We start from the raw sequence: 26,841 nt of genomic DNA on the forward strand, positions 1-26,841 counted from the left end.
TGCTTCACTCTTCCACAGCCATGTTCAACCATATTCACTGGTACTCTATTCATATGAGATAGAAATTTTAAGTAGCCCAGATCTTGCTCAACAGAAAAAATGATAAAGAAAATGTGATGCATTTACAAAATCAAGTATTATTAAGCTGTTTAAAAAATGACATCATGAAATTTGCAGCCAAATGGAAAAACCTCATCCTAAGTTGGGTAACACAGAAAGAAAAATATACTATCTATTATTTTATATGTGGCTATTAAGAATTAAATAAATGATAACCAAGTTACACTTGTAAACAAAGAGAGTTTAGCGCTATAGGAAGGCATTGGGGGGGACTCATGGATCTTTCTGGGATGGGGAAATAGAAGAAATATCTTGTTGTAGAATATTAGTTGAAATTGAGTTACATTTGTTTATGCTATGGAATATTTGTTTAATGATGCAAAAATGTCTTGCATTCTTTTATGGAGCATTTGTTTAACTCTGAGAAGCAGTGTTATTTTGTCTATATAAAACAGCTGACATATCTAATAAAGAGTGAAATGTCCAATAGAAAGGCAGGAGAAAGGTAGGTGGGGCTGGATGGAAAAGAATATATAGGAGAAGAAATCTTGGAGAAGACAATTGAGGAGGAAGAGAAAGAGAAGAGTACAGGGATAAGCCACCTAGCTCCACAGCAAACCAAAGAGTAAGCACTAAAGAATTGTATGCCGTGACCCTTCACACTGGACCATCTGGAGCCTGCCCTCACCTAACCTTTGGGCCACTTTGCCTTCAGCTTGAGATGAGTCTGGGACTAGCCCAGGTGAACACCCCCCACAACCCCCACACACATCCTTTCCTTGGAACTTCCTTGGGTCAACTCTTCATCTTTAACCCCCTACGCCTTGACCTATGTGGTCCCACCCTGCCATGAAAAATCGTCTAGAGCCTGCCCTCCCCCTTATCCTTGTCCCTGATGGGCTCCAGCTTGAGGTGTTTGGCCAAATTGGGACCAAAACCCCAAACCTCTCCTTAGAACTTCCTGGATCTGTTATGCCCATACTAGATCTGCCCCTCCAAACGGGACTAACTGGAGCCTACACTTACTTGACCCTTGGAACACTTCACCCTCTGCTTGAGGTGAGTATAGGACTAGCCCAGGTTGTCCTCCACCCCACATCCATTCTTTGGAACTTCCTGGGTCAGTTCTGCATCTTGACAACCCTATGCCTTCTGCTTAAATGATCCTGTCCTTGCACATTGGACCATCCACAGCCTTCCCTCCCCATATCATTGGCACTGCAGTGGCCTCTGCTTGATAGACCTCCAAGAAAGCTCAGAATATCCAGAAGTCCTAAACCACCTACACCTACAAGGAGAGGAGTGTAGAGAGACAGAGATCCCTCCTGAACCCAATGAAAGAAGGATGGTAAGATGGCCGTACAAGAAAAATATTCAACATAGAAAGACCAATATGATAACACTAGAATCTAGGGACTCCACACCAACTAGACACACACAACAAAGCAGATGAAGCAGAAGAGAATGATGTCAACAAACAAGTTCATAAAAATGAAAGAGGCTCTCAAAGATGATATGAGAAAACCCTATAAAGAAATGGAAAAAAAAAACAAACAAACAATTGAAAGAAATAGAGGTAAATACTTAACCAAAAAAATGGAAGAAATGAACAAATCTCTTAAAGAGAGTATGGAAAACCAAGCAAAAACAATCAAACAGATGAAGGAAATAATTGAAACAGTTCAAGAACTGAAAACTTAAATAAAGACAATAAAGAAAACACAAACTGAGGGAATTCTGGAAATAGAAAAACTGGGTAAACAATCAGGAACTACAGATGCAAGCATAACCAACAAAATACAAGAGATGAAAGAATATCAATGCTGAAGAAAAATTAGAGGAAATAGATTCATCAACCAAAGAAAATTGTAAATCCAACAAATTCTAAACACAAAATGTACAGGAAATGTGGGACAGCATGAATATACCAAACCTAAGAATGAAAGGTATAGAAGACAGTGAAGAGCCCAGTTCAAAGGTGCAGAAAACAAATTCAACAAAATCAATGAAGAAAGTTTTCCCAACCTGAACAAGGACATGCCATTATGAAAGTGCAAGAAGCTTACTGAAGACCAAACAGATTGGACCAAAGGAAAAAGACCCCTCACCACATAATAATCAAAATACCTAACATACAGAATACAGAAAGAATATTAAGAGCAGCAAAGTAAAAATGCTAGGTAACAAATAAAGCAGACCTATTGAAATTACAACTGACAACTTCAAGGAAACTCTGAAAGCCTGAAGGTTCTGGATAGATGCTCTACAAACACTAAGAGCTTACAGATGCCAGCCCAGACTAGTATGCTCAGAAAGTCTCAATTGCAATAGATGAAGAAAGAAAGATATTCTATGACAAAGCCAGGTATATAAAATACATATCCACAAACCTAGCCCTACAGAAAGTTCTGAAAGGAAATCTCCAGCCCAAGGAAGTTAAAGACCCTCACAAAAATATAGGCGATAGATAAATGCACTTCACTAGGAGTGAAAATAAAAAGCAGGGCAAATCTACTCTGAAAACCACCACAAAAAACAATTACAAAAACAAACAAGAATTAATAATCAGTGGTCCTTACTTTCCCTCAATATCAATGTTATTAACTCAACTATTAAAAGACACAGTTTAAAAGAGTGGATAAGAGGACAGAACACATCCTTCTGCTGCATTAAAAACAAAAAATGAAATAGGCGCCTAATCCTATCAGACAACCATGCTTTATAGTTGGAATTCAACAATAACATAAGGCTCAGAAACCCTACAAACACATGGAAAATGAACAATGTGCACTTTTGCCATACCTGGGTCAAGGAAGAAAGAAAGAAATTAAATACTTCCTAGAATACAATGAGAATGAAGACACAAAATACCCAAACTTATGAGGCACATTGAAAGCAGTACTAAGAGAAAAGTTCATTGCACTTAGTACCCATATGAAGCAAATTGATGAAAGATGTTATTCGGTAAACATGTTTTTCATATTGGTTAATGAATAAAGCACTGTTGGCCAATAGGAAAGCAAGAAAGGCAGGACTAGAAGACTAGTTGGAGAGAGGAAGTCGTATGGAGGAGTCAAGCTGTAGAGACTGAGAGAAGAGAGGTCTGGGCCCTCTCTCTGGTAAGATAAGACCACGTGGAAATAATCAGATTAATAGAAACTGGTTAATATTTAAGACTGACCTAGCCAATAAGAAACACTAGTAATAGGCCAGCAGCTTTATATCTAATACAGCTTCTCTGTGTGCTATTTGGGGATGCAGCAGCTGTGGGACCAGGGCAGTGGGAAAAACTACTCATAACAGAAAATGGTGGATGTCACATTAAAGAATTAAAAGCCCAACTAAATGCCCTAGAACAAAATGAAGCAAACTTACCCCTGAGGAGTAGAAACAAGGAAATAATCAATTTATGGGCTGCAATCAATAAAGTAGAAATGAAACAAATGAATACAAAACATCAATGTACGAAAGACTTGATTCTTCAATAAATTCAACAAGATAAACAAACCTTTATCCAAACTAACTAAAAAGCAGAGACAGAACATGCAAATTAGCAAAATCAGAAATAACAATGGATACTAATGAAATCCAGAGACTCTTCAGGTCAAAAAATCAAAGGAAATGGACAAATTTCTAGATACGTATCACTTACCAAAATTACATCAAGAAGAGGTAAGAAATCTAAATAGATCTGTAACCCCTAATGAAAGAGAAGCAGTCATCAAATGTCTCCCAATCAAAAAAAAAAAAAAAAAAAAAAAAAAAAAAAAAAGCCTAGTGCCAAATGGCTTCAGTGCAGAATACTACCAGAAATTCAAAGAAAAGCTAATACCAATACTCCTCAAATTATTCTACACAATACAAACAGAAGGTACATTGACAAACTTACTTTATAAGGCTAAAACTTTGGTCCCCAGCCTCCCAATGAAATAACCAAGAAAGAGAACTACAGAACAATATCCCTCATGAACAAGAATGCAAAAATACTCAATAAAATACTGGCAAATTGAATCCAAACACATCAGAGAAATCATGCACCTTGACCAAGTATGCTTCATCCCAGGGATGCAAGGATGGTTCAACATATGAAAATCTATCAAAGTAAACTGAAAAAGAAAAAATATATGATAATCTCAATAGATGCTGACAAAGGCTTTGAAAAAATCAAACTCCCCATCATGATAAAGGTCCTGGAGAGATCAGTGATAAGAGGACCACACCTAAACAATAAAAGCAATATACAGTAAACCAACAGCCAACATCAAACTAAATGGAGAGAAACTTAATGCAGTTCCTTGAAAATAAGGAACAAGACAAGGCTGTCCACTCTCCCAGTGTCTCTTCAATATTGTACTTGAAGTTCTAGCTAGAGCAATAAGAAAACAAAAGGCATTCTAGGGGATACAAATTGGAAAGGAAGAAGTCAATCTCATTATTTGCATTATTTACATGTGTGACCCAGTTACCAGGTAACTCCTACACCTGATAAAATCCTTAGCAAAGTGGCAGAAAAAAAAAAGATTAACAAAAAACAGAAAAAAACCCAAAACAACAAAAAATCAGTAACACTATTATATACACATGATAAAGGGGCTGAGAGAAACATTACCATTTAAAATAACCACAAACAACATAAAAAATCTTGCAGTAATGCTAACCAAACAAGTGAAAGACATATATAGTAAGAACTTTCAGTATTTCAAGAAAGATATTAAAGAAGATACCAGAAAATTAAAATTCTCCTTCAACAAATGGTGCTAGCATAACTGGATGCTGGCATGAAGAATACTCCAGAAAGAACCATGTCTGTCAACATGCACAAAATTCCAGTCCAAATAGATCAAAGACCTCAACATAAATCCAGCCCAGATGAACTTCTTAGAAGAGAAACTGGGATATAGCCTTGAAGGAATTGGTACAGTAGACAGACTGCTTCCTGAACATAACACCAGTAGCACAGACACTGAGATCAACAATTAATAAACCAGATGTCCTGAAACTGAGAAGCTTCTGTAAGGCAAAGGATGGAGTCAACAAGACAAAAAGACAGACCACAGAACAGGAAAAGATCTTCAACAACCACACATCTGACAAAGGACTGACCTCTAAAATATACAAAGAACTCAAGAAGCTGGTCACCAAAAGACCAAATAATCCAACAAAAACTGGGGTACAGAATGGAATAGGGAATTCTCAATAGAGGAATCTCAAATGGCTGAAAATAAAGTGCTCAACATTCTTAGACATCGGGGGAATGCAAATCAAGGCAACTCTGAGATACCATGCCACTCCTGTCAGAATGGCTAATTCAGAAACACAAATGACAGTTTATGCTGGAAAGGTATGGAAAGAGGGAACACTCCTCTACTGCTGGTGGGAGTGCAAACTTGTACACAACCATATTGGAAATCAGTATGGCAGTTCCTCAGGAAATGGAAATTGGGCTACCAGAGGAGCCAGCAATTCCACTCTTAGGCATATACCTGAAAGATGCATCCCATGCAGGAAAGACATCTGTTCAACTATGTTCATAGCAGCATTATTTGTAATAGCTACAACCTGGAAACAATTTGTATGCCCCACAAATGAAGAATGGATAAAGAAAATATTGTACATTTACACAATGGAGTACTACTCAGTGGATAAAAAACAATGGAATCTTGAAATTCTCTGACAAATAGATAGAATTAGAAATACCATACTGACTGAGGTAACCCAGTCACAAATAGATGAACACATGGTATATAATCACTCATAGAGTGATTAGAGCAAAGGATTGCCAGTCTTTAATTCTTCCTGCCAGAGAGGCTAGGAAATAAGGAGAACCCTAAGAGAGCCATACATGGTCCCCCACACAGGGGAAAGGGATAAAACCTCTTGAGCATATTAGGAAAAGGTGGAGGCAGTGAGTGGAGAAGGAGTTAGGAGAAATAGGAGGGGACAAGAAGAAGAATAGTTGGAACAGAAAGACTGAGGAGGCGAGGAATAGAGGAGAGCAAGAAAAGACATACCATAATGAAAGAGCCATTATAAGTTTGAGAGAAATTTGGCACAAGGGAATGTGCAGAGACCTACAAAGATGACAACAACTAACAATATGAGCAATAGTGGAGAGACAACCTTAAATGTCCTCCTCTGATAATGAGATTGATAAATACCTTATATGCCATCCTAGAGCCTTCATCCAGTGGAGACAGAAACAGAAACAGATACCCCAAGCTAAACACTGAGCTCAACTACTCCGAATCCAGTTTCAGAGAGGAAGAAGTGATGAACAAAGGGGTCAAGACCAGGCTGCAGAACACCATATATAAGTTGACCTGAACATGGGAGAGCTCATGGAACACAGACTGATTACTGAGAAACAAGCATAGGGCCAACCCAGTTCCCTGAACGTGGGTCTCAATTAGAAGGCCTGTGCCATCCCTGGGACTTCTGACTGTGGAACCAGGATATATCTCTGGTGCAAGAAAGGACTTCTGGAGCACATTCCCCATGGAGGGATACTCTTCCCTGGGTAGTGGATGGATAATGGGTAGGAAGGGACTTCGGTTGGGGGGGGCATTGGAGGTTGGGAGGAAGAAGGAACATGGAATCATATGTAAAATAAAAAAAAAGTATCTTGGGGTAATGCTTACCAAACAAGTGAAAGAACTATATAATAAGAACACTGTGTTTTTAAGAAAAAAAAATTAAAGAAGATACTAGAAAATGGAAAGATCTCCCATGCTCTTGGATAGTTAGGATAAACATAGTAAAAATGGCAATCTTGACAAAAGCAATCTACAAATTCAAGGCAATCCCCATTAAAATCCCAATACAGTTTTTCACTGAACTTGAAAGGATAATAATCAACTTTATATGGAAAAACAAAAGACCCAGGATAGCCAAAACAACCCTGTACAATAAAGGAACTTCTGGAGGCATCACCATCCCTGACTTTAAGCTCTACTACAGAGCTATAGTTCTGAAAACATTGGCATAAAAATAGACAGGTAGACCAATGGAATCGAATTGAAAATCCTGATATTAACCCACACACCTATGAACACCTGATTGACAAAACAGCTATAAGTATACAATGGGAAGAAGAAACCATCTTCAGAAAATGGTGCTGGCACAACTGGACGATGTTGTGTAGAAGACTGTGGATAACCCATGTCTATTGCCATGCACAAAACTCAAGTCCAAATGGATCAAAGACCTCAACATAAATCCAGCCACATTGAATCTCTTAGAAAAGAAAATGGTAGGTACCCTGGAACAAATTGGTACAGGAGACAGCTTCCTGAAATTAAAACCAGTAGCACAAAAACTGAGATGGAAAATTAACAAATAGGACCTCTTGAAACTTAGAAGTTTCTGTAAGGCTAAGGACACAGTTAAAAAGACCAAATGGCAGCCCACAGACTGAGAAACAATCTTCACCAATCCTATATCTGTCAGAGGGCTGATCTCCAAAATATACAAAGAACTCAAGAAACTAGTCAACAAAATACCAATAACCCTATTAAAAATGGGGTTCAGAACTGAATAGAGAATTCTCAATAGAGGAATTCAAAAAGCTGAAAGACACTTAAGAAAGTGCTCAACATCCTTAGCTATCAGGGAAATGCAAATAGAAACTTTGAGATACCATCTTACTCCTGCAAGAATGGCTAAAATTAGAAACACCAAAGACAACTCATGCTGTAGAGGATGTGGAGAAAGGGAACACTCCTCCACTGCTGGTGGGAGTGCAAACTCATACAGACATTTTGGAGATCAGTATTGCTTTTCCTCAGGAAAATGGGTATCAGTCTACCACTGGACATGGCAATCCCCCTCTTAGGCATATATCCAAATGATCCATATCAATGCAACAAAGACACGTGCTCATCTATGTTCATAGCAGCATTATTTGTAATAGCAAGAACCTGGAAACAACCTAGATGCTCCCCAACTTAAGAATGAATAAAGAAGATGTGGCACATCTACACAATGGAATACTACTCTGCAGCAAAAAAACAATGGAATCTTGAAACTTGCAGGCAAGTGGATGGAACTTTAAGAAACCATCCTGAATGAGGTAACCCAGTCACAAAAAGAGGAACATGGTATGTACTTGTTCATTTATGGATTTTAGACATAGAGCAAAGGATCACCAGCCTACAATCCACACCAGAGAAATTAGGATACAAGGAGAATTCTAAGAGATTCATATAGGGTTCCTCACAGAAGAGGAAAGAGACGATTCTCCAGAGCATATGGGGAGTGTGGGGAAGGCAGTGAGTGGAGAGGAAATCTGGAGATAGAGAAGGGGAGAAGACAAAACCACCTGGGACTAGGAAGATTGAGTAAGAGGAGGAATAGATGATGTGTGTGTGTGTGTGTGTGTGTGTGTGTGTGTGTGAGAGAGAGAGAGAGAGAGAGAGAGAGAGAGAGAAAGAGAGAGAGACCATAAAAGAGGAATCCATTATAGGTTTGAAGAGAAAAGTGAACCTAGAGAAATGCCCAGAGACCTACAAGACTGACCCCAACTAACTATTTGAGCAACAGTGGAAAGGCTCCCATAAATGCCCTTCCCTGACAATGTAATCAGCGACTAAATTATCCATCATCAATGAACCCTCATCTAGTAGCTGATGGAAACAGAAGCAAACACCCACAATAAGTGCTGAGCCAAACCGAAATTAGATGCAGAGATGGAGGACAAGACCAGGCTGTAGAAACACATAGAGACAGCTGACCTGAACAGGAAGGAGCCAACAGGCCACCAGACTGATAGCTGTGAATCCAGCATGGAGCTGACTCAGACCCCATGAATATTGGTCTCAGTTAGAAGGCCTGAACAGTCTAAGGAACCTCGGACAGTAGAACCAGGATGTATCCCTGGTGCACAAAAGGACTATGAGAGCACATTCCCCATGGAGGGATAATCTCTTAACCTAGAGACAGGAGAGAAGTCCTAGTCCCTACTCCAAATGACTTGATAGATGTAGATGACCCCTACTTGAGGGCATCACCCTACATGTCAAGTGGGGGTGGGTGGGAGGGGAGGATGGTCAGGGGGCATGAGAGAGTGGGAGAGAGGGAGCTGGGGTTGATATGTAAAATAAAAATAAATTAATATTAAAAAGAATGATATTTAAAAAAAGAAAAACAATTTAAAATATATGGGTTATTTATTTATGTAATATCACATGTACACACTGTACAATACTCTAATCAGAATATTGGCAATTATACCATTTTTTTTCCTTAGAGTCTGGGTCTCTCAGTTTCTAATTTTTTAAGATACATATAACACACAAATATATTTTTGTGAACTACAAGTCTTTCTTGTTCCATAAAAAAATCATTACTTATTATTTCTGTTTATGTTTAGCTGCCATATTTGGGTGGGCCCTGTTATCCAACTTTCCTCTTATCCTTTTACCATGTGACTTTTCCAGACTTCAGAAATCACTCTTTTACATTCAGTTGGATATGTCTGAACTTCTATCTCACCTATGATGTCTGAAAGGAATCCACTTGAAGGTGCAGTGGGATTACTAATTTACTCTTACTTACTCACACAAATTTCCTTTCAGTGTGAGAATGCTTGACTAGTATTTTTGTTGCTCTTAGTTCAATTACCACCTGTAATAAATGAAAGTTCCTTTCTTCCAAGGGGGAAAAAAGGTATGCAGAAATAGTAAATATAAAAGCCCAGAAGCAAAAGATAGGTAGGATAATTTAAGTTAAGATAAGCTGGCTAGAAGCAAGCCAAGCTAAGGCCAGACATTCATAAGAAACAATAAGCCTCCATGTGATTTATTTTGGAGCTGAGTGGAGGACACCTAAAGAGCAAAATGCCTAAGAACAAGAACAACCAATTACACGTATTATTGGTGGCCTGTGGACAGGATCAGGGACAGGAATAAGAGAATCAGTTGAGAAGGAGGAATAGAGATGGAATTGAAGGAGAGACTTCTAGAATAAAGGAGCATTTGAGCAGTGGTATTAAGAACTAGTGCAGTGGAAACTTCCTAAAATATGAAAGCAATCTTAGTGATGTCTCCAAATAATGGAGACATACTCCCAAGCCTGTATACTGATGCTTAATAACTTATGTGCAATTGAATGAATGAGATAAATTCATTATTAAGAAGCTTAAAATTTGTTCATTTAGTATTTCACTTAAATATGTTCATAAATGGCCTGGTGAAATAGATTGGCAATATCATCTACACAGAGGCTAAGAAAGTCCAGAAGCAAAAGACTTCACTGTGTTCTTTTATATGCATGTATTATTTTGTTCAAGATTTACCTGATTTCTATCATTGCCATATATATGCTACTTCCTAAGCTATCTTCACTCTCTGCTTTATTTCTCTACCTTAATATTTTTGAGAATTTTCTACATGTGTGATGGATCCACATAATTTCCATCCTTGATGCAATCCCTTTAAACTTTCTGCCCCAATCTGAAATTAATGACCTCTGTTTCCTAATTGTTATTGTTCCATGCACACACATATACACAAACACACACACACACATGCAATCTGTTATATTTGATAGTTATTGAGCTGGAGTATAAGAATATAATGGAACATTTGCCGAGCATGCAGCATGTCCTTGGCACTAGTCACAAACCTTAGTAATTATGTCGATGAACTCATGAACACTAACACACAAATATATATACACATAAAACTACCATCTTTATTAAATGCACAGTTTCACTTAGCAGGAAACAATGGGTCAGTATTATACAAAAGTTCTCCAAGGAAGGCCTGGTGATGTAATGAGAAATTACTCTAGGTGTTCTGACTTTCACCATAATATGAGCTCTCGATGATGGAATAAGTTATATAAGAAAATATATTCTCAGTAATAAACTGTGTCCAACCATATGAGCCAAGGTATAGTTGTCTTGTGTATACTTAGGGAAAGGAATTTTTTTTTGCCTTTCTGAGAGAATTGATTAATAAAAACCTGAAGGATAAGTTTACAAAATGCACTGACATATATGACATATATTTAAAAGACAGCTGTTTAAATGATTTGCCTGAATAAAAATTTGTGAAATATCTACTTTTCTATTTAATTATTTCTGAAAAATTTTCAAACCACAGTTTCCCAAGTTATTATGGTCCATGAAAATGGATTTTTTTTTCAAAATAGTATTCTTATTACATGCTGGCAAAAATTTAGAGAATTTCTTTAGCTTCCTCTTACCCCTCTCAATCCTTAACTATGATTTTTTTTTTGTTATAAAGCTGTTGGCCTATGGCTAGAGCTTCTTATTGGCTAGCTCTATCTTAAATATTAATCCATAATTACTAATGTATGTATTTCTACATGGTCTTATCTTACCAAGAATGCCAGACTCAAGTCTTCTCCTCCTGAGATCACATTATGACTTTCCTACATTTCTCAGAATCCTCCACCTCCTAGTACTGCCTATCTTGTTTTCCTATTGGCCTAGTTTTCAAAAAATTTCCAATGATCATTAATAGCAACATTTGGTAATTGTGTGTTTTCATTGGAGTATGAGTAAAGATGAATATAGTATCAAGCACCTGATGTCACAAAGACAAACAGAAACTATTTTGAATAAGGCCTGTGCTGTCTAACAGTGAATACTACACATGAAAGGGAACAGGCTACATTCATATATGTTAATTGGTATGTAAGCACAGTACAAAAAAGAAATCCTATGAATTCACCATTTGAGTATTATATTGTCACTTTGAGGACAATAGTTCAGTAAATGTAAAAAAAGATTGGCAAAATACATTTTGCTTTTTCATATTTAGGTTTTTCATTTTTGTGTAGAACAAATGTAACTATATATTTAATTACAAATTTAAGAGCTTGGTGTTAAGTTTTTTAAAAGGACTTATGATGGGAGTTGCCATTCTGTATATGTTTCTCATACTGGTTAATGAATAAAGCACTGTTGGCCAATAGGAAAGGAAGATAATAGGGACTAGGAGACAAGGAGGAAAGAGGTGGTAGGAAGGAGGGGTCAACATGGAGAATCTGGAGAGAATAGAAGCGCTAGCTGCCTCTCGCTGGTAAGACCACGTGGAAATACATAGAAATGGGTTAATAATTAAGACAGAGCTAGCCAATAAGAAACTAGTAACTGGCCAACAGCATAATATCAAATACAGAGTCTCAGTGTGTTAATTGGGGCTGGAGCAGCGGCGGAACAAGACCAGGCGGTGGGAGGAAAAACCATACCCTTTACAGACTTAGAATTAGTGATTTACGTATTCTTAAATAGTGTCATTTTCCAAGGATATATGCACTTCAGATTTGGTTGGATTTGAAATCTCCTGCCTTGTATTTAAAATTCAGTTAAGTTAGTTAAAAATTCATCAAGGAAGAAAACTTAAAATTGTATTTGTTATCTGATGTGACAAATAAGAAAAAAAATTCTCTGCCCACAAGTGAAATCCTACTGGCTTTTAAACAAGAATATCACCCAAGAATTTTTTAAATTACTTTAACAAACTGAAGATTTAAATTATCAAATAAAGTAATAACTGTAAATAAATCAATATGGCAATATCCACATAGTATTGAGTCAAGGGATATGATTATTTCTAAATAAGAGACAAATTAAGTGGTAATCATGTACAAACCAATATATCCAGCTTCATGTAGCGCAGAACACAAACACAGTTCTGAGTAGCTAAGAGCACTGGACAATGTTGCCATTGACAATGATTTCCTATAGGCAGGCAAAATAAATCAGTTCCTTAGAAAATTAAGTCCATGGGGCATGAATGCAATGTATCAAATACTATCAAGAACGAGAAATAAAATGTTCTGTGTATCATAAATCTAGAATTCTATTAAGAAAGCAATTCTCATTTATTTGACCTGGATATTCAGGTCTAGATAAACTTTTGAAGAGTGTAATCCTATTCAAATGTCATTTTCTTAGTCCATACAAGAGATCTATTTTTCAAAGGAGAAGTAAAGCCCATTGAATTTGTTAATGAACAGTTGGAAACTGGAATAAATCTCTGTGGTTGTTTGGAAAAAAATGGTCCCCAAAGGGCATGGTACTCTTAGGAGGTGAGGCCTTGTTAGAGGAAGTGTGCCACATAGGGGTGGTTTTAGTTCAAGCTTCCTTCATTGTGACAGTCACTTGACTTCAAGCTTCCTTCATTGTGACAGTCACTTGACTTCCTGCCACCTGTCAATGAAGATGCAAGGACTCTCAATTCCAGTACCACATCTGTCTGCATACTGCCATGCCCCCGGCTATGATGATAATGGACTGAGCCTCTCAAACTGTAAGCTACAGTCTCAATTAAATATTTTCTTTATAAGAGTTGGTGTGGTCATGTCATATTTTCATAGCAATAGAATACCCAAATTAAGACAGAAGTTGGTACCATGGACTGGGGTATTGCTATGATAGACCATATAATGCATTTGTTTGGAGTAGGATGGACTTTGATACCTTAGGTTACAAAAGCAGTAGAATGCTTTAAGCACTATTTAAGGGTCCACTGTAGTGGCATCTTGCTTTGACAGTGAACTTGTGGTTGTGGCCACACCCTTTAGGCATGGTTTCAGGTGCATATATGACCCATTATAAGGTAGAGGAGGGGCTGGCTCGTGCTCTCTTAGGTTGAGGAGAGCATTGGAAGGGCAGAGACTGCATCTTCTGGAGCAGAGAGACCACAGTGGTTATTTACCCTTGTCTGTGTAATGCTTCCCTAATAAATACCTAGTTCTCATTTACCTTGGGTCTGGCAGACTCGTTTATACCCTGTCTTTCGGCCATACTAGTGGGACCATGGAGGAAACAGTACCGGTAATGATTTGAAATTTCTGGAGTTGGCTCAAGAAATTTTAGAAATGAATTTTAGAAATTGTTCTTGTGATGTTTTGAAGAAGAGAGTAGCCTCTTTCCCTTATCGGAAAAATCTACCTGAAGCTAAACTGAAGTGTTTCAGATTAACTCCATCAACAGAAGAAAACTCCATGCAGCCTAGTATAGGCCCTGTCATGTGGACATTAGTGTGAATAATGAAGACTTATCATGACAGGAGAAAGCAAAGCAAAGAAAGATATTTAAGGAGAGAATACCAGAAATTGGAATGGACGTGAATTCTTTGTCCCAGAAAATAAACAGATTAAGAAATGGAATGAAGGGAGTTGTGACCTCAAAACAAGATCCTACCCAGCTAATCTTCCAAGTTGTGAAAAGAAACTAATGAAAAGTTTAGCGCTAAAACAACGTCATACACACCTGCAAAGTCAGGAAAATAAAATTTCACTGCTGCTGTTTTCCTGTCCACAACCCTAGAGCTCCAGCCACAGGTCTATGGCTTACAAATATATGTGCTCTTGTGGGTTCAGATAAAAGAGGTAGCTACTGAGAAACTAAACATTTACACTGAAATAAAGCCTCAAGTCAATGTTAAGCATGAGGATGACTAGAGAAATGAATTAACAGTGAAGAGAACTTGCTATTCTTCCAGAAGACCTTGGGTACCAGCACACACTATAGGTTGCTCACAATCACCTGTATCTCCAGCTTCAAACTTTGTGACAGCCTCTCTGACATATTCATACACATGGGTAAAAATAAAAATAAACAATTTTTAAGTTTAACATGACAAACTTAATCTTTGATTACTTGTCTTATTTTTGAAATTATAATATAATTATATCATTATCCCTTCCCTTTACTCCATACAAATATTTTAAATTTTAACATGATTTATTTACTAACATAATATCCAATTTTTGCATATTTTATTATACTTGTATTATTATAAATTCATTAAAATTATGTCAATGTTATAAAAATAATTTATAAATTATTACTTTATAAAAGTTTCATAACCTTTATTAGAAATTATAAAGCTATGATTAACATTGTAATTTTTCATATTGCTAAAAGTTCCACACCCTGACATAATACAACTAGCCAAATAAATTTCTTATTTGCAACTTTTTATTTTTAAAATCATTATTAGCATACAAATTTGTATTAGTAGTCAAATTATTTTTGAAATATATTTAAAAAGATATATTCAATTTTAATAATACAAATCTTTCAGTTGGATAGGTAGGTAGGACTTTTTAAATATGTATTTTAATATAGATATAAAAATGAGGTATCCAGATACAAAATTTAATGCTTGAGGATGAATAGAGATTAAATGTAGTTTTTACAACAAATTAAAGGCTAATATCCTATATATAATAATGTTTTTTGTATAACAAATAATGTATAACACAAATGATTGACTTTTCTCCTTTGAAAAATCACGATATTATGATTACACGAGACATGACATACTAATAAAAACAGTTGTAGGACAAACTGATTATAGCTTCTGACAATAGATTTTGTTTTGGGTATAAATGATTATTTTACTAAGAGTGATAACTAGTTTCTTTTCAGTTTGCAATGGAGTGACACCATTTGCTTGTGGTATCATTAACTGTCAAAATTTATGTAAAGCTTTCCAATTTTCCAATTCTTTTTGCTGTAAATGCAATTCTTTCAAATAGTATTTCTAATTAATTTTAAATTAATTTATATCTTCTTATTTTATTAAACAAGTGATTGTCTCATCTAAAGCTGGTCTTTCCTAAGTTCACAGCAAAAGTTCAGTGAACAATACAAGTTTACACTAAAGTATCTCCAGTTGTAAATCATATTTTGATATCATTTTCATCAGTGACAGACATTACATTGTTAACTTTTAAAGCATTTCAATATTTGTTTATTAATTAACTTTTTGGTGCTTTAATTGGTTTTACTATTTTCTCCTCCTTCTGAATGACTTCAAGAATCCATTTACACACTGAAAATGAAAATATATAATGCTAAAATTTGCATGTTATTTTGAACCAGGATGTCTGGAGCAAGTACCACAGATGCCAAAAACAAAATCATTTGAAATGATATGTGAAGAATGGCTAGTATATACTCCACAAATAACAGCATCTCTATGTGGTGATAGCCTTGCAACTTTTGAGTGGACCAAAAAATTTCTAATGTGCCTTTGAGACAAGATGCTAGATGTTCATTTCTAGTTAAACCTCTTCCAGTTTCCATTTTAGCAATCTCCAGTCAGAGCATGCTTGGGATATTCCTCATTCCCAATCTGCTTGAGTAGCTGGTGTTTTCCTAGATGTAGCTCCAAATAACAATTTCTGATTTTGTTCCTTTTTACAGGAGGGTAAGTCTATAAACGATACAATAATACTTCTATATCTAAAGTTTTGAAACTTTATCATTAGTGGGTCATATTTAATGCTTGTGTAATACACAGTCTTCCTTGTAACTACAAATATCACTGGCATCTCATCTGCACTATAAAATCGTCCAAGCCTTTGAAAATGCTGATCCATAGGATTCTTCCAATTCCAAGTGCAGTTTTAGAAGAAAACTCTTCCTCAGATATTGGAATAAGTGTTGTCTGAAGTATGTCTTGGGATTTTCTTCATGCCCCTTCATTCTATAAAGGCTGATTAATATCTCCTGAAGACATACTTTGTGCATGATACTTTTCTAAGAAAGTGGCTACATTAAACAGCTAAAAGTATGAGATACTTTTCTAGCTAACAATATATGTATTGGTAAATCATAAACAGCACTGAGATGATGTTAAGGGGTAAGCAGTGTTCTCCAAGTCGTGTTTAGATTTTGTGTAAAACAAAATGGGAAGCCACAGAAGTGTTTAAACACAGCTATAGGCCAACTTGTATTGGGGAACACCTGTCTGGCTGCTGTAGTCTGATCAATGGAATCTAAGGAAAATTCAACTAATATGATTCTGAGAACTGCATTATAGCTATATGTAATGCATGCCCTAGCAATGGGTGTGGCAATATTTTAAGTGCATTTTGAATGTGCAATAGACAATGTGACTTCTGTTCAGAAGAGAATAAGTGTCGAGAAGCACTGCTTTTCAGTTTCTTAAATCTTGTGCACTGAATAGAACACTTTTCAACAAGAAATTTGTCTGGAATGGTAACCAATGACCTCTGCTTTGTTTGAAAGAAGGCAGTGTCTAAAGATACTTTAAGAGATGTGCACTAAAGTTCTTTCTTGGTACAATACCAATCAATGACCCTACCAATATAGATGGCAAGAGTTTATTTTCATCTGTAGTTACTATTATTATTATTGAATTAGAAATGGGGATCATAACACATTCCAGGCTCAGTGCCTTGAAGATATTTAACACCTCTCTGTATCTTATGAGAGTGTACTTGTTATTTCTGTATTATTTAGTTACAATCATAAGAGGGCTGGAGATTTTCTATCAATATTCAAATTAGGCTCATATTTCCAGAGTTATTAAAATATATTATCTACATTGATCATTACTTTTATCAGTGACTAACAGTAAGTGACATAATGAATCAGTGGTTAATGTTAGTTCACATATTGAGTTTCAATACATCATGTTGGGAGCACTTGGTAATAGGAACATGAGATACCTGGTCACATTGAAACCAGTCAGAAAACAAATAGAGTGGCTGTATTCAGTTATCTTATACATTTATTTAAACTAGGACTGCAGCCCAAGGTGCAGAGATGCCTAATTTTATGATAAGTCTTCTTACTTCATTAAAACCTTTCTGGGAATACCCTAAGAGGCATTATCCGTGGGTTTTTTCAAAGATGATTCTAGACCCTTGGCAAGTTAGCAACATTAACCATCAAAAGTTCACACTAGAATCATACAACATAAAGGCTTTCTGGGCTGGGTATAGCTCATTTGGGAAGATGCACTTTAAATATGAGCTCCTATAAAGTAACAATAAGCTACATAGTAGTAATATACAATGACACAAAATAACATTTTCATTCTAAAAAAGATAATTGGACTCAATATTTTCCCATTATTCAAAGGCTAATTCTAAGAACCTTATCTACTATCTAATATCTGTCTATTGAGTCTGTGCTTTTTTTGAGGATTTTAAACCAAATAATGAGGAAAATTATTATGTAAATTTATGTATAAAACAAGTCACTTTGAGGTGTCATGGCAATATCCATAACTAACATTGTTTCAATTTTGTTGCATTGTAGGATTATCACATATAAATGGAAACATATATTTGTATATATATTCATATATATATATATATATATATTGTGTGTGTGTGTTTTTTTTTGTGTGTGTGTGTGTGTTTGTGTGTGTGTGTGTGTGTGAACCCATTAGAATACAGGGGAATATCCCACACTTTTTATATTTTTTTTTAAAAAATAGAAGACTGGATCATTGGTAATTTTAAGAACATCATTATCATCAGAGATCACCTGGTGACTTAAATAGTTTCAAAAAATAATGTAATCTTATCCCAGAAAGAATATAAACCAAAGTCTATCACCAAATAAAGACATGTTCAAGAAATGCTCACATCCTATAAACATTCAGAAATCATCATTTATTAAGTGTATTTCAGTTTCTATACTGTATTCTTCACTTTACACAGTTTTATCAAATGCTATAATCTTAAAATCTCAATGGAAAGAAGTAATAGTTCTATCACCCTGGTCATTTACTGCTCATTACATTTATGCTCATCTGTTTCCATGACATTTTAAATGAAATGATTACTTTTCTTCATTCTTGGGTAGTTTGAGCTGTCTTTCAAACATGTTGGATTATATCAGTCTGTGGAAACCATTCTAACTAAACTCCACATGCAACTGATGGATGAAATCTTTGCTGTCATTAAGGGAAAACAATTTCAATTAACTAGAACTTAAGCTCTACAAAATATCTGATTATCCTAGCTTTTCAATAATATATTAGAAAATTCTAAATTGATAAATCAAAAATACTAACACACTGTTGATGGGAGATGTCATTCTATATATGTTTCTCATACTGGTTAATAATAAAGCACTGTTGGCCAATAGGAAAGGAAGATAGGAGGGACTAGGAGACAAGACGGAAATAGGAAGTAGTAAGGAGGAGTCAAGATGGAGAGTCTGGAGAGAGCAGTATGTGGCAGCCGGCTCCCGGTAAGAAGAACACGTGGACATACATAGATTAACACAAATGGGTTAATACTTAAGACAGAGCTAGCCGATAAGAAAGTAGTAACTGGCCAACAGTATAATATCTAATACAGAGTCTCTGTGTATTATTTGGGGCTGGCGCGGCAGCGGGACAAGACTGGCGGTGGGAGGAAAAACCGTACTCGTTACACACTAGTATTATAAGAGTAAGCCTCTGAACCCTAGACATGAAATCAAGTCGAGCCAGTGTTACTCTTTCCAAGTATGTGCCCACATAATTTAGTTTTTGTATATTAATTTAGGTGCTTCCCTTTAAAATGACCCAGCATGAGAATTTTTTTTTTCTTAAAGAAAAAATTTAAGGCTATAATTACAAGTAGAAAACAATTAGAATTAATTCTTAGCAGCAAAATGGCAGCCACAATCATGTGTAACTCTAGATTCTGACTCTCAGAGCCATAAAGTTTGAACATAGTACACATATAATGATGCAGGGGAAGATATTCACTCACACAAAAATAAAAACAAAGTTTTTTTGTTTTGAAAATTTCAGAAATCCTATAGTCTTAAATCTTAGCAGTCAATTATTGTACTGCATATTGTATTGCATATTGGAGAATTATGTGGAAATTACTTAGCGATGTAAAAGAAACATGAATTGTGACTACAATGAAGATGTTTCTTGTTATTCCTCATCTTGTTTCATTTGATGATTAACTATTCAACATGAGGGACTCACGTACCTTATCCAATCCTTCCTCCTTGAGACTGATCACATCCAGATCAAAATCTGTCCGTAAACCATTAGTTTTGTTGAAAGTTATTCTGCCCGTGAGGCCTTCCCAATGAGCCTAAAAAACAAATAATCACAATTAACAGGGGGGAAACAAGAGAAAGGATGGCATCCTGTTATTAGTAACCCAAGCTACATTATGCTGGTGTCTTGTGGTCACTAGCAAACTTAGCTGCTTTGTATCTCATGATAAAAGATATTTTTCCTTTCAAAAACTTCCTATCTTCTGTAGGAAATACACATATTTGTCTTATATTATCAATGAAATTATCAAGAAATACTTTACTCTGAACAAAATTGAGTCCAGGAGAGCCTTTTATACTTCTTCGGTTAACAATATTCCCTTATAATAATCAATGTTTCATTTCCCAGAAGAAGAGTGAGGAAAATGTATTATAATTATTTTATGTCAGACTTGTAATGCTTGTAAAAGAAGTTCCCAGTGAAATACAAGTTAGCAATATTAATTGCTCCAAGATCAGTAAAGGATGGGTTTTATTTTAAATGTAAAAATCTTATTTTTTCTGCTATTTAGTCAAAATTATACAGTTTCCATTATATGAGATCTGAAAATATAGCTTGAAAAAATAATTACGTGCAAATATTTAATGATGCAATATAAGCATGCAACTACATAGCTTGAAATAATGTACATGAAGATTAAGTGTACATACATCATCAGGCAAGATACGACCAAAGGGTTTAACTAAAAAATAGAACGAAACTGGCAAACTGGTCAATTCAAATATGTCTACAGAAGAATGAAATTGCTTTCTCCAATTTCTTCAAAAGAAAAAGTATTCAGATTATAAAAAATTCTAATAATGTAACAACAGATAAAATTATCAGAAACTGCCAGAATATAAGTAGAGAACAGCAATAAGGAACTAGGTAGAGAACAGTAATAATATAACAGGTATACCAGGCAAATAATAAAATCTGCAACATACTCAATTTTAAGCTTCCTAGCAACCAAAGCAGAAAAGAAAACATGATGAAATTGTAATATGCAGCCTCATATTTGGAGGCATACCAACTGCTTGGGATAAACAGCTTTCCTGGTACTGAGACCTGAGAGAAATTTCTCCTGTTGGTCTTCTTACAGGGAATACTGTGATTTAGGGGACAAGGCTCTCAATTACACTCTACAATAAATACAGTGGGGAGTGTCATATAGCTGTTTCTTTCAGGGCTAGCCAACACATTTCCCAGTCATAAAGCTCAAATGCTGAGTTCAGAAAAATCAATTCTTCAACCAATGAGACCTGTGATCTATGAATAGAACTCTGAGAGTACAAAGTATTTTAAACCAGAAGTGCATGAAGAGCATGAAGCAACTAATAACCATTATGTTCTTCTGGGAAAATCAGTACTCCTAGCTGAGTTCTGTAAAATGGTAATGAAAATGCATAGAAATTGTTTTCCAATATTCTAAGATCCTACTCATGATCTCATTTGTATTTTTATTCCACAATGAATATATTTTGATAAATAAACTTATTGATAATTTTGAAGCAATGATGATAATAGCCTGTGATTGTTTTTATATCTAAGACAAGGGAACATTTAAATGTTGATCCAAAAGGAATGTATTAACCAAACACAGGACTTTCCTTTATAGAAAGAAGAAGAAAATGCAAAAGGAAAAAGTGGTTATGCACATAGGTGTAAATGAGGACTTTCCATTTGATTTTGTTTTTTATTTTTATTTTTTCTGATTCAGGCTTGGTCAGAATCAAAAAAGGAATAATACATGGTCATAAACATAACTTCATTACATACTGTGAAGTAAATTTTACACTTTATGATTCCATATATTATTTTTCTTCTGTATTTCTAAAGGGTAAGGATTGAACTTGAGCCTCATATGTGCTTGGCATGCAGTCTACCACTCAACTATATTTGTAACCATGATATATTCATTTTTAGTATGGATAGTTAACATAAATAAAATAATTGTACATTTTGTTTCAGATAGTTCCATAGATGAAAGTAGCTACGCCGCACATATTAATTTTTAACTTTTATGTGTACTAAATGACATTAATATTAAAGATATTCTTCATGTTTTATTGCCTAAAATATAATTCTTTAGGCATCTACATGTACACATAAAAAGTCAGAGAGATAGATTTTCAAAAATAAGGCTAATATCACCAATCAAACTTTCAATGGCTTATTATATTTAGATCGCCTTAGACACATTGAATGATATTTCATTGATTTATTTGTAAAATAACACTTTTTATTTTATTATCCAGCCTCGGTATAAGGGCTTTGCCTTGTCTTTTTGTATCTTGTTTTGTCCTGTTTGGCTGTTAACAGTCTTGTAGAGGCCTACTGTTTTCTGAAGAGGAAACAGAGGGGAAGTGGATGGCGGGCTAAGGGATGTGGAGCTAGGCTTGTAGGAATGGAAAGAGGGGAAATTGTTCAGGATGTGATGTATTAAAGAAAAAAATACTTTCAGGAAATATTATAGAGAAAGAAATGTTGTTTCAGTCTCTTGTTTGTTTTGTTTTGATTGCTTGCTAAGAGCACTGCACGGAGCTCATTCACAGCCCTTGCATTGCTCACCTCTTTAATTAGGCTCATGAAACGGGTCCCGAAGCGCCAGGGCTTGTGTCGATTACACTGCAAGGAGCTGACTGTCATCTGTGGAAACTGTTGGACAGCCACGGACACGACATGCACAGCATCGTACATCAGAGCAGCATCTGTCTGAAAGTCCAGAGAAAGGATATGTATGTTCATAAAAACGTGCAAAAGCGTCAGGCAGCATGAAGAAAATAATGGAGTAAGGAAAGTACAAATTTCCAGGGTTTCTTTATATTAGGGAAAAAGGCAATTTATGCTGCATTTTGTGGTTGTCTCAGATAAGAAAATGTGATCACATTACTAAAATTCATTAAGAACCTCCTAGCCTGTCTTTTAGAAAGAAAAAAGTGATAGCCTTTGTGGCTGGAAATATATGAAGATGCTATTTATTTCTTGTCTCCATCTCCCTGGGTCTATCTTACTCTGTCTCAAACACATACAATCGGATGAAATTGTGACATTTAGGATGATTATGTAGCTCACATATTATTCATTCAGTAAGTAAACAGTTCCCCTGTGCAGGAGGAAGAAAAAGATTTTAAAGAGGATTACTCAAAAAAGCTTAAAGATATAAGCCCAAACCTTGTCTTTGGCTCTATTTTCAAATATTCATCCTCAGTCATGATGCATCATTCCATAGACTAAATTTCAGGCTATGTGTTAATCCTTTTCAAGAACCTAAGTGTAATCTCTTGTGCTGCTTTCTTCACTCAAAATTTCCATATCAATAAAAGATCATTTGGCTTTTCAAGTAAAATGAATATGAATTCTTCTCTTCTGCACCTGCTCTAGTAACCAGCCACTTTGTGAGTCAATGATAAAAAAAACAATGTTTATAATTCACAATAAACAAGAGGCTCAGTGACTATCAAACAATGTGTTAAGAAGCCCCAGTCACCCCATTTTGGGATCTATGCCAATTTCCTACCTACAGAAGAGGGTCACACTGGCAGAGGGGATAGCAGGGAAATTTGAGCCATCTGCTTGGCATGCTTTACAATAAAGGAATGTATTTCCCTTTCTCATTCACACAATTAGTGGGCTGTGAAATGAATTTCAAACCAAATAGGAACCCTGTAGAGCAGATTGTGTGCTAGAACACAAGACAAAATGAGGAGTCTTTATATTTCCATTCCAATGTATACTAAGAGTTTTACCTCAAGAAGCTGAAGACGGCTAAGCAGCATACAAGCACACAACAGTAACAGAACATAGGAGTAGTTGTCATGTCATTTATATGCACAGAGTTTATTTTATAAATAACACATGGCTAACTTCATATGTCCTACTAATAGTTGTATGGTGGTCCCTAGAAGAGTGAATTTGATACAGGAAGACAATATTATAGCCTTACAATTAAACAACTAAAACATCTGAAGAAGATATCTGGTATATACACCACTAAAATTACCAAATTTGAAAAACTTATTTTTTTTCCAAAACATAATGAAACTTGATTCCATATACCTGTATGAGAAAGGTTGGTAGAAATGAAATTATTCAAGCATTGCCGATAGGCCAGTTTCACGACATCATGACAGAAAAACATCCTAAAGCATATACTCTTTCTAAATTCAAATTCCATGACCTGATGTGATGGCCAGTATGGTCAACTTAGAGTCACCTAGGAGGAAGACCGCTGGGAGGGGACCATTTATGGAGAAGCTTAATAAAGGATCCCAGAACTAACCTGAATATGGGGGGGGGGCGGTCATCCCACATGTTAGCATCCAGGGCTGAATGAAAAAAAAGACAAGAGAGGACCAGCTGTCTTGAATTCTGACTGAAGACACAACCATCTGTCTCACCCAACCACTACCACACTAGCCATAAGACTGTACCCACTAACTGAGAACTAAGGCTCTTCCTCCCTGCCCCCCACGGTTTTTTCGAGACAGGGTTCCTCTGTGTAGCTTTGGAGCTTGTCCTGGAACTACCTCTGTAGACCAGGCTGTCCTCGAACTCACAGAGATCCACCATCCACCTGCCTCTGCCTCCTGAGTACTGGGATTAAAGGCATGTGCCAACAATGCCCGGCAAAACTCTTCCTTTCTGAAGTAGCTTTTGTCAAAAACGTTGTTGGAACAATGAGAAAAGAAACCAATATACTAGTCTGGCTTAAGGGACAAAATCACAAATAAGAACAAAAATTATTAATATAAATTTTAAAAATTAGAATTCTATTAAGTATTTTCTCAGGCTCTAATACAATAAAAGTAGAAGTTAATAACAACAAAATCTTTGCAAATCATACAAATATAGAGAAAAGAACTCATTCCTGAACAAAGTTTGGATCGTGATAGATGTAAAGAGTTTGAAAAGATCTTGAAACAAATACAAATAAAAACAGGAAAAAATAACAAAACTAAATTAGTACTAACACGAGTATTTACAGCAATCAGTACCTATATTTAAAAACCATAAAGATTTGCATAAGGAACCAAGACTGTATCTCAAGAAAATGAAAACACAGTAACCAACCAAACATCAAATTAACAGTAAGATAGTAAAAATAAGCAAAATATAGAACTGGAAATGAAAACCACCACTTTGAAATGCTGTATACAGAAAACACTGTGTCTTTACATGGGCCCAAAAGGTATTTTATGCTATGATAGACTGGGATCTCTGCCTTCATGTTATTTCTGTTTCAAACACTTTGCATTTAACATGATAATTACTTGAAGAATATATGACTATCAAACATACCTTATGCCCCTTTGGGTCTGAAAATACAATAACAAGAGCAATATCTTTAGATCCACCTCCCCTGGGTCACAAGAAATGAAAACAAAGCCTTACTGTACCAACAGACCTCTAAATAGGACATGTATCTGTGATAGCAATGCTGTAATCTGGAATAGAAGCGACCAAAAATGGCATCAAATACAACTGCTTTTAACAATCTCACTGAATCAAAATTGGAGTTAAGATCAATCACACACAAACCCAAACAACACACTGACCAGGAATGGATATATATCTTCTTCCCATTGTGCTATATTGATTATCCTTTCTCTGCTTTTTAATATTACTCATCTTTTAGAAATATTGAAATAGGTGGCTGAACAAACCCTGTTGAAGCTGACATTTTGTTGGTTATTTCTGTTATTTTCTAATTAGAGACAAAGTAACTCAATTAGAAATTGATATACAAAGCTGGGCATGGAGGTGCACACTTTTAATCCAATCACTCAGGGGCCAGAAGAAGGCAGATCTCCGTGAGTTAGAGGACAGCCTGGTCTACAGAGCTAGTACCAGGACAGGCTTCAAATTAATATAGAGAAACCCTGCCTCCAAAAACAAAACACACAAACAAACAAAAAACCACACACAAACAAAATAAGAAATAGATATACAACTCATTTGAAAAATAACAATATTTAAAAAAATATAATACATATTTATATAGAATAATTATAAAAGAGAAAAAGAAGGCTTCAGTAAAACCAAAGATTTTCTGACACCATACAAATGAAATGGCTTATTGAGATAGTGACTTTGGTTTGGGTACCCTGAAATACTGAATCATAAAGAACTGAAAAGTTGACCATGTTGTCATCATATGAACTTGGATAAAAAGATCCTAGCAAAGAAAATATCAAAACTAGATGGCTCCCACTTCTAAATTTACCATAAATTCAAAAAGAGTAGAAAAGTCTTCCAGACTCATATTCTGAATCATATTTATCCTGGTACAAAAACAGGACAAGAACATTACACAAAGAGAGTTGAAAGAATTTATTATTAATGAACATAGAAAAAGATATCCTCAAGAAAATACTAGTAAACAGAGTTTTTAGTGTAAACACTAGACTGTAATGATTATCAAGGAGAGTCTCAAGTTCAGAGAATTACATTATCTCATAATGGAGAATGTTATTCAAAATTGACTTTGGCCTTTGCATATACAAGTATACATTCATAGGAACATGTATAATGTGCGTGCGCACACACACACACACACACACACACACACACACACTTATTCAACTTAAGACAAATTTGCCTCAAGATTTCAAGTGTTTGCACATTAGTCAACAAACATGATACCAACAGAAGGAATGACAAAAATCATGTGATCATCTCAACAGATGCAGAACACATATCTGATGAAATTCAACATTCTTCAATACAAAAAGTCTAAATGATTCAATTTAGGAGTAATAGAGTCCAGTGAGACAAAGTCTATATATATAACAAGATAACACCTCACAACATATTGAATGCTGGAAATTTGACAGTGATACATTAAAATACAACAAGACAAGGATGCCATATTTTGTCACTTTTATACAAGATTGTACTAGAAATTCCACCCAGAGCAATTAGTCAATATAACAAGATGAATGATATCCAAATTAGAAAGAAAAAGTCAAATATTATCACGATTTAGGGT

General features: G+C 35.5%; 1 protein-coding gene across 1 annotated transcript in view; it reads right to left on the reverse strand.

Moving 5' to 3' along the window:
- Window positions 1–26,841, reverse strand: part of Grik2 (glutamate ionotropic receptor kainate type subunit 2) — a 628,441-nt gene that overhangs the window by 248,024 nt on the left and 353,576 nt on the right. The window contains exons 8-9 of the mRNA XM_051206151.1: window positions 22,422–22,565; window positions 19,798–19,905 (exon numbers count right to left, since the gene is read on the reverse strand). Coding sequence (XP_051062108.1) covers window positions 19,798–19,905; window positions 22,422–22,565 — 252 coding nt within the window. The remainder of the gene's footprint in view (window positions 1–19,797; window positions 19,906–22,421; window positions 22,566–26,841) is intronic.

This window comes from Phodopus roborovskii, unplaced genomic scaffold, assembly GCF_943737965.1.
Source record: "Phodopus roborovskii unplaced genomic scaffold, PHOROB, whole genome shotgun sequence".
NCBI lineage: Eukaryota > Metazoa > Chordata > Mammalia > Rodentia > Cricetidae > Phodopus > Phodopus roborovskii.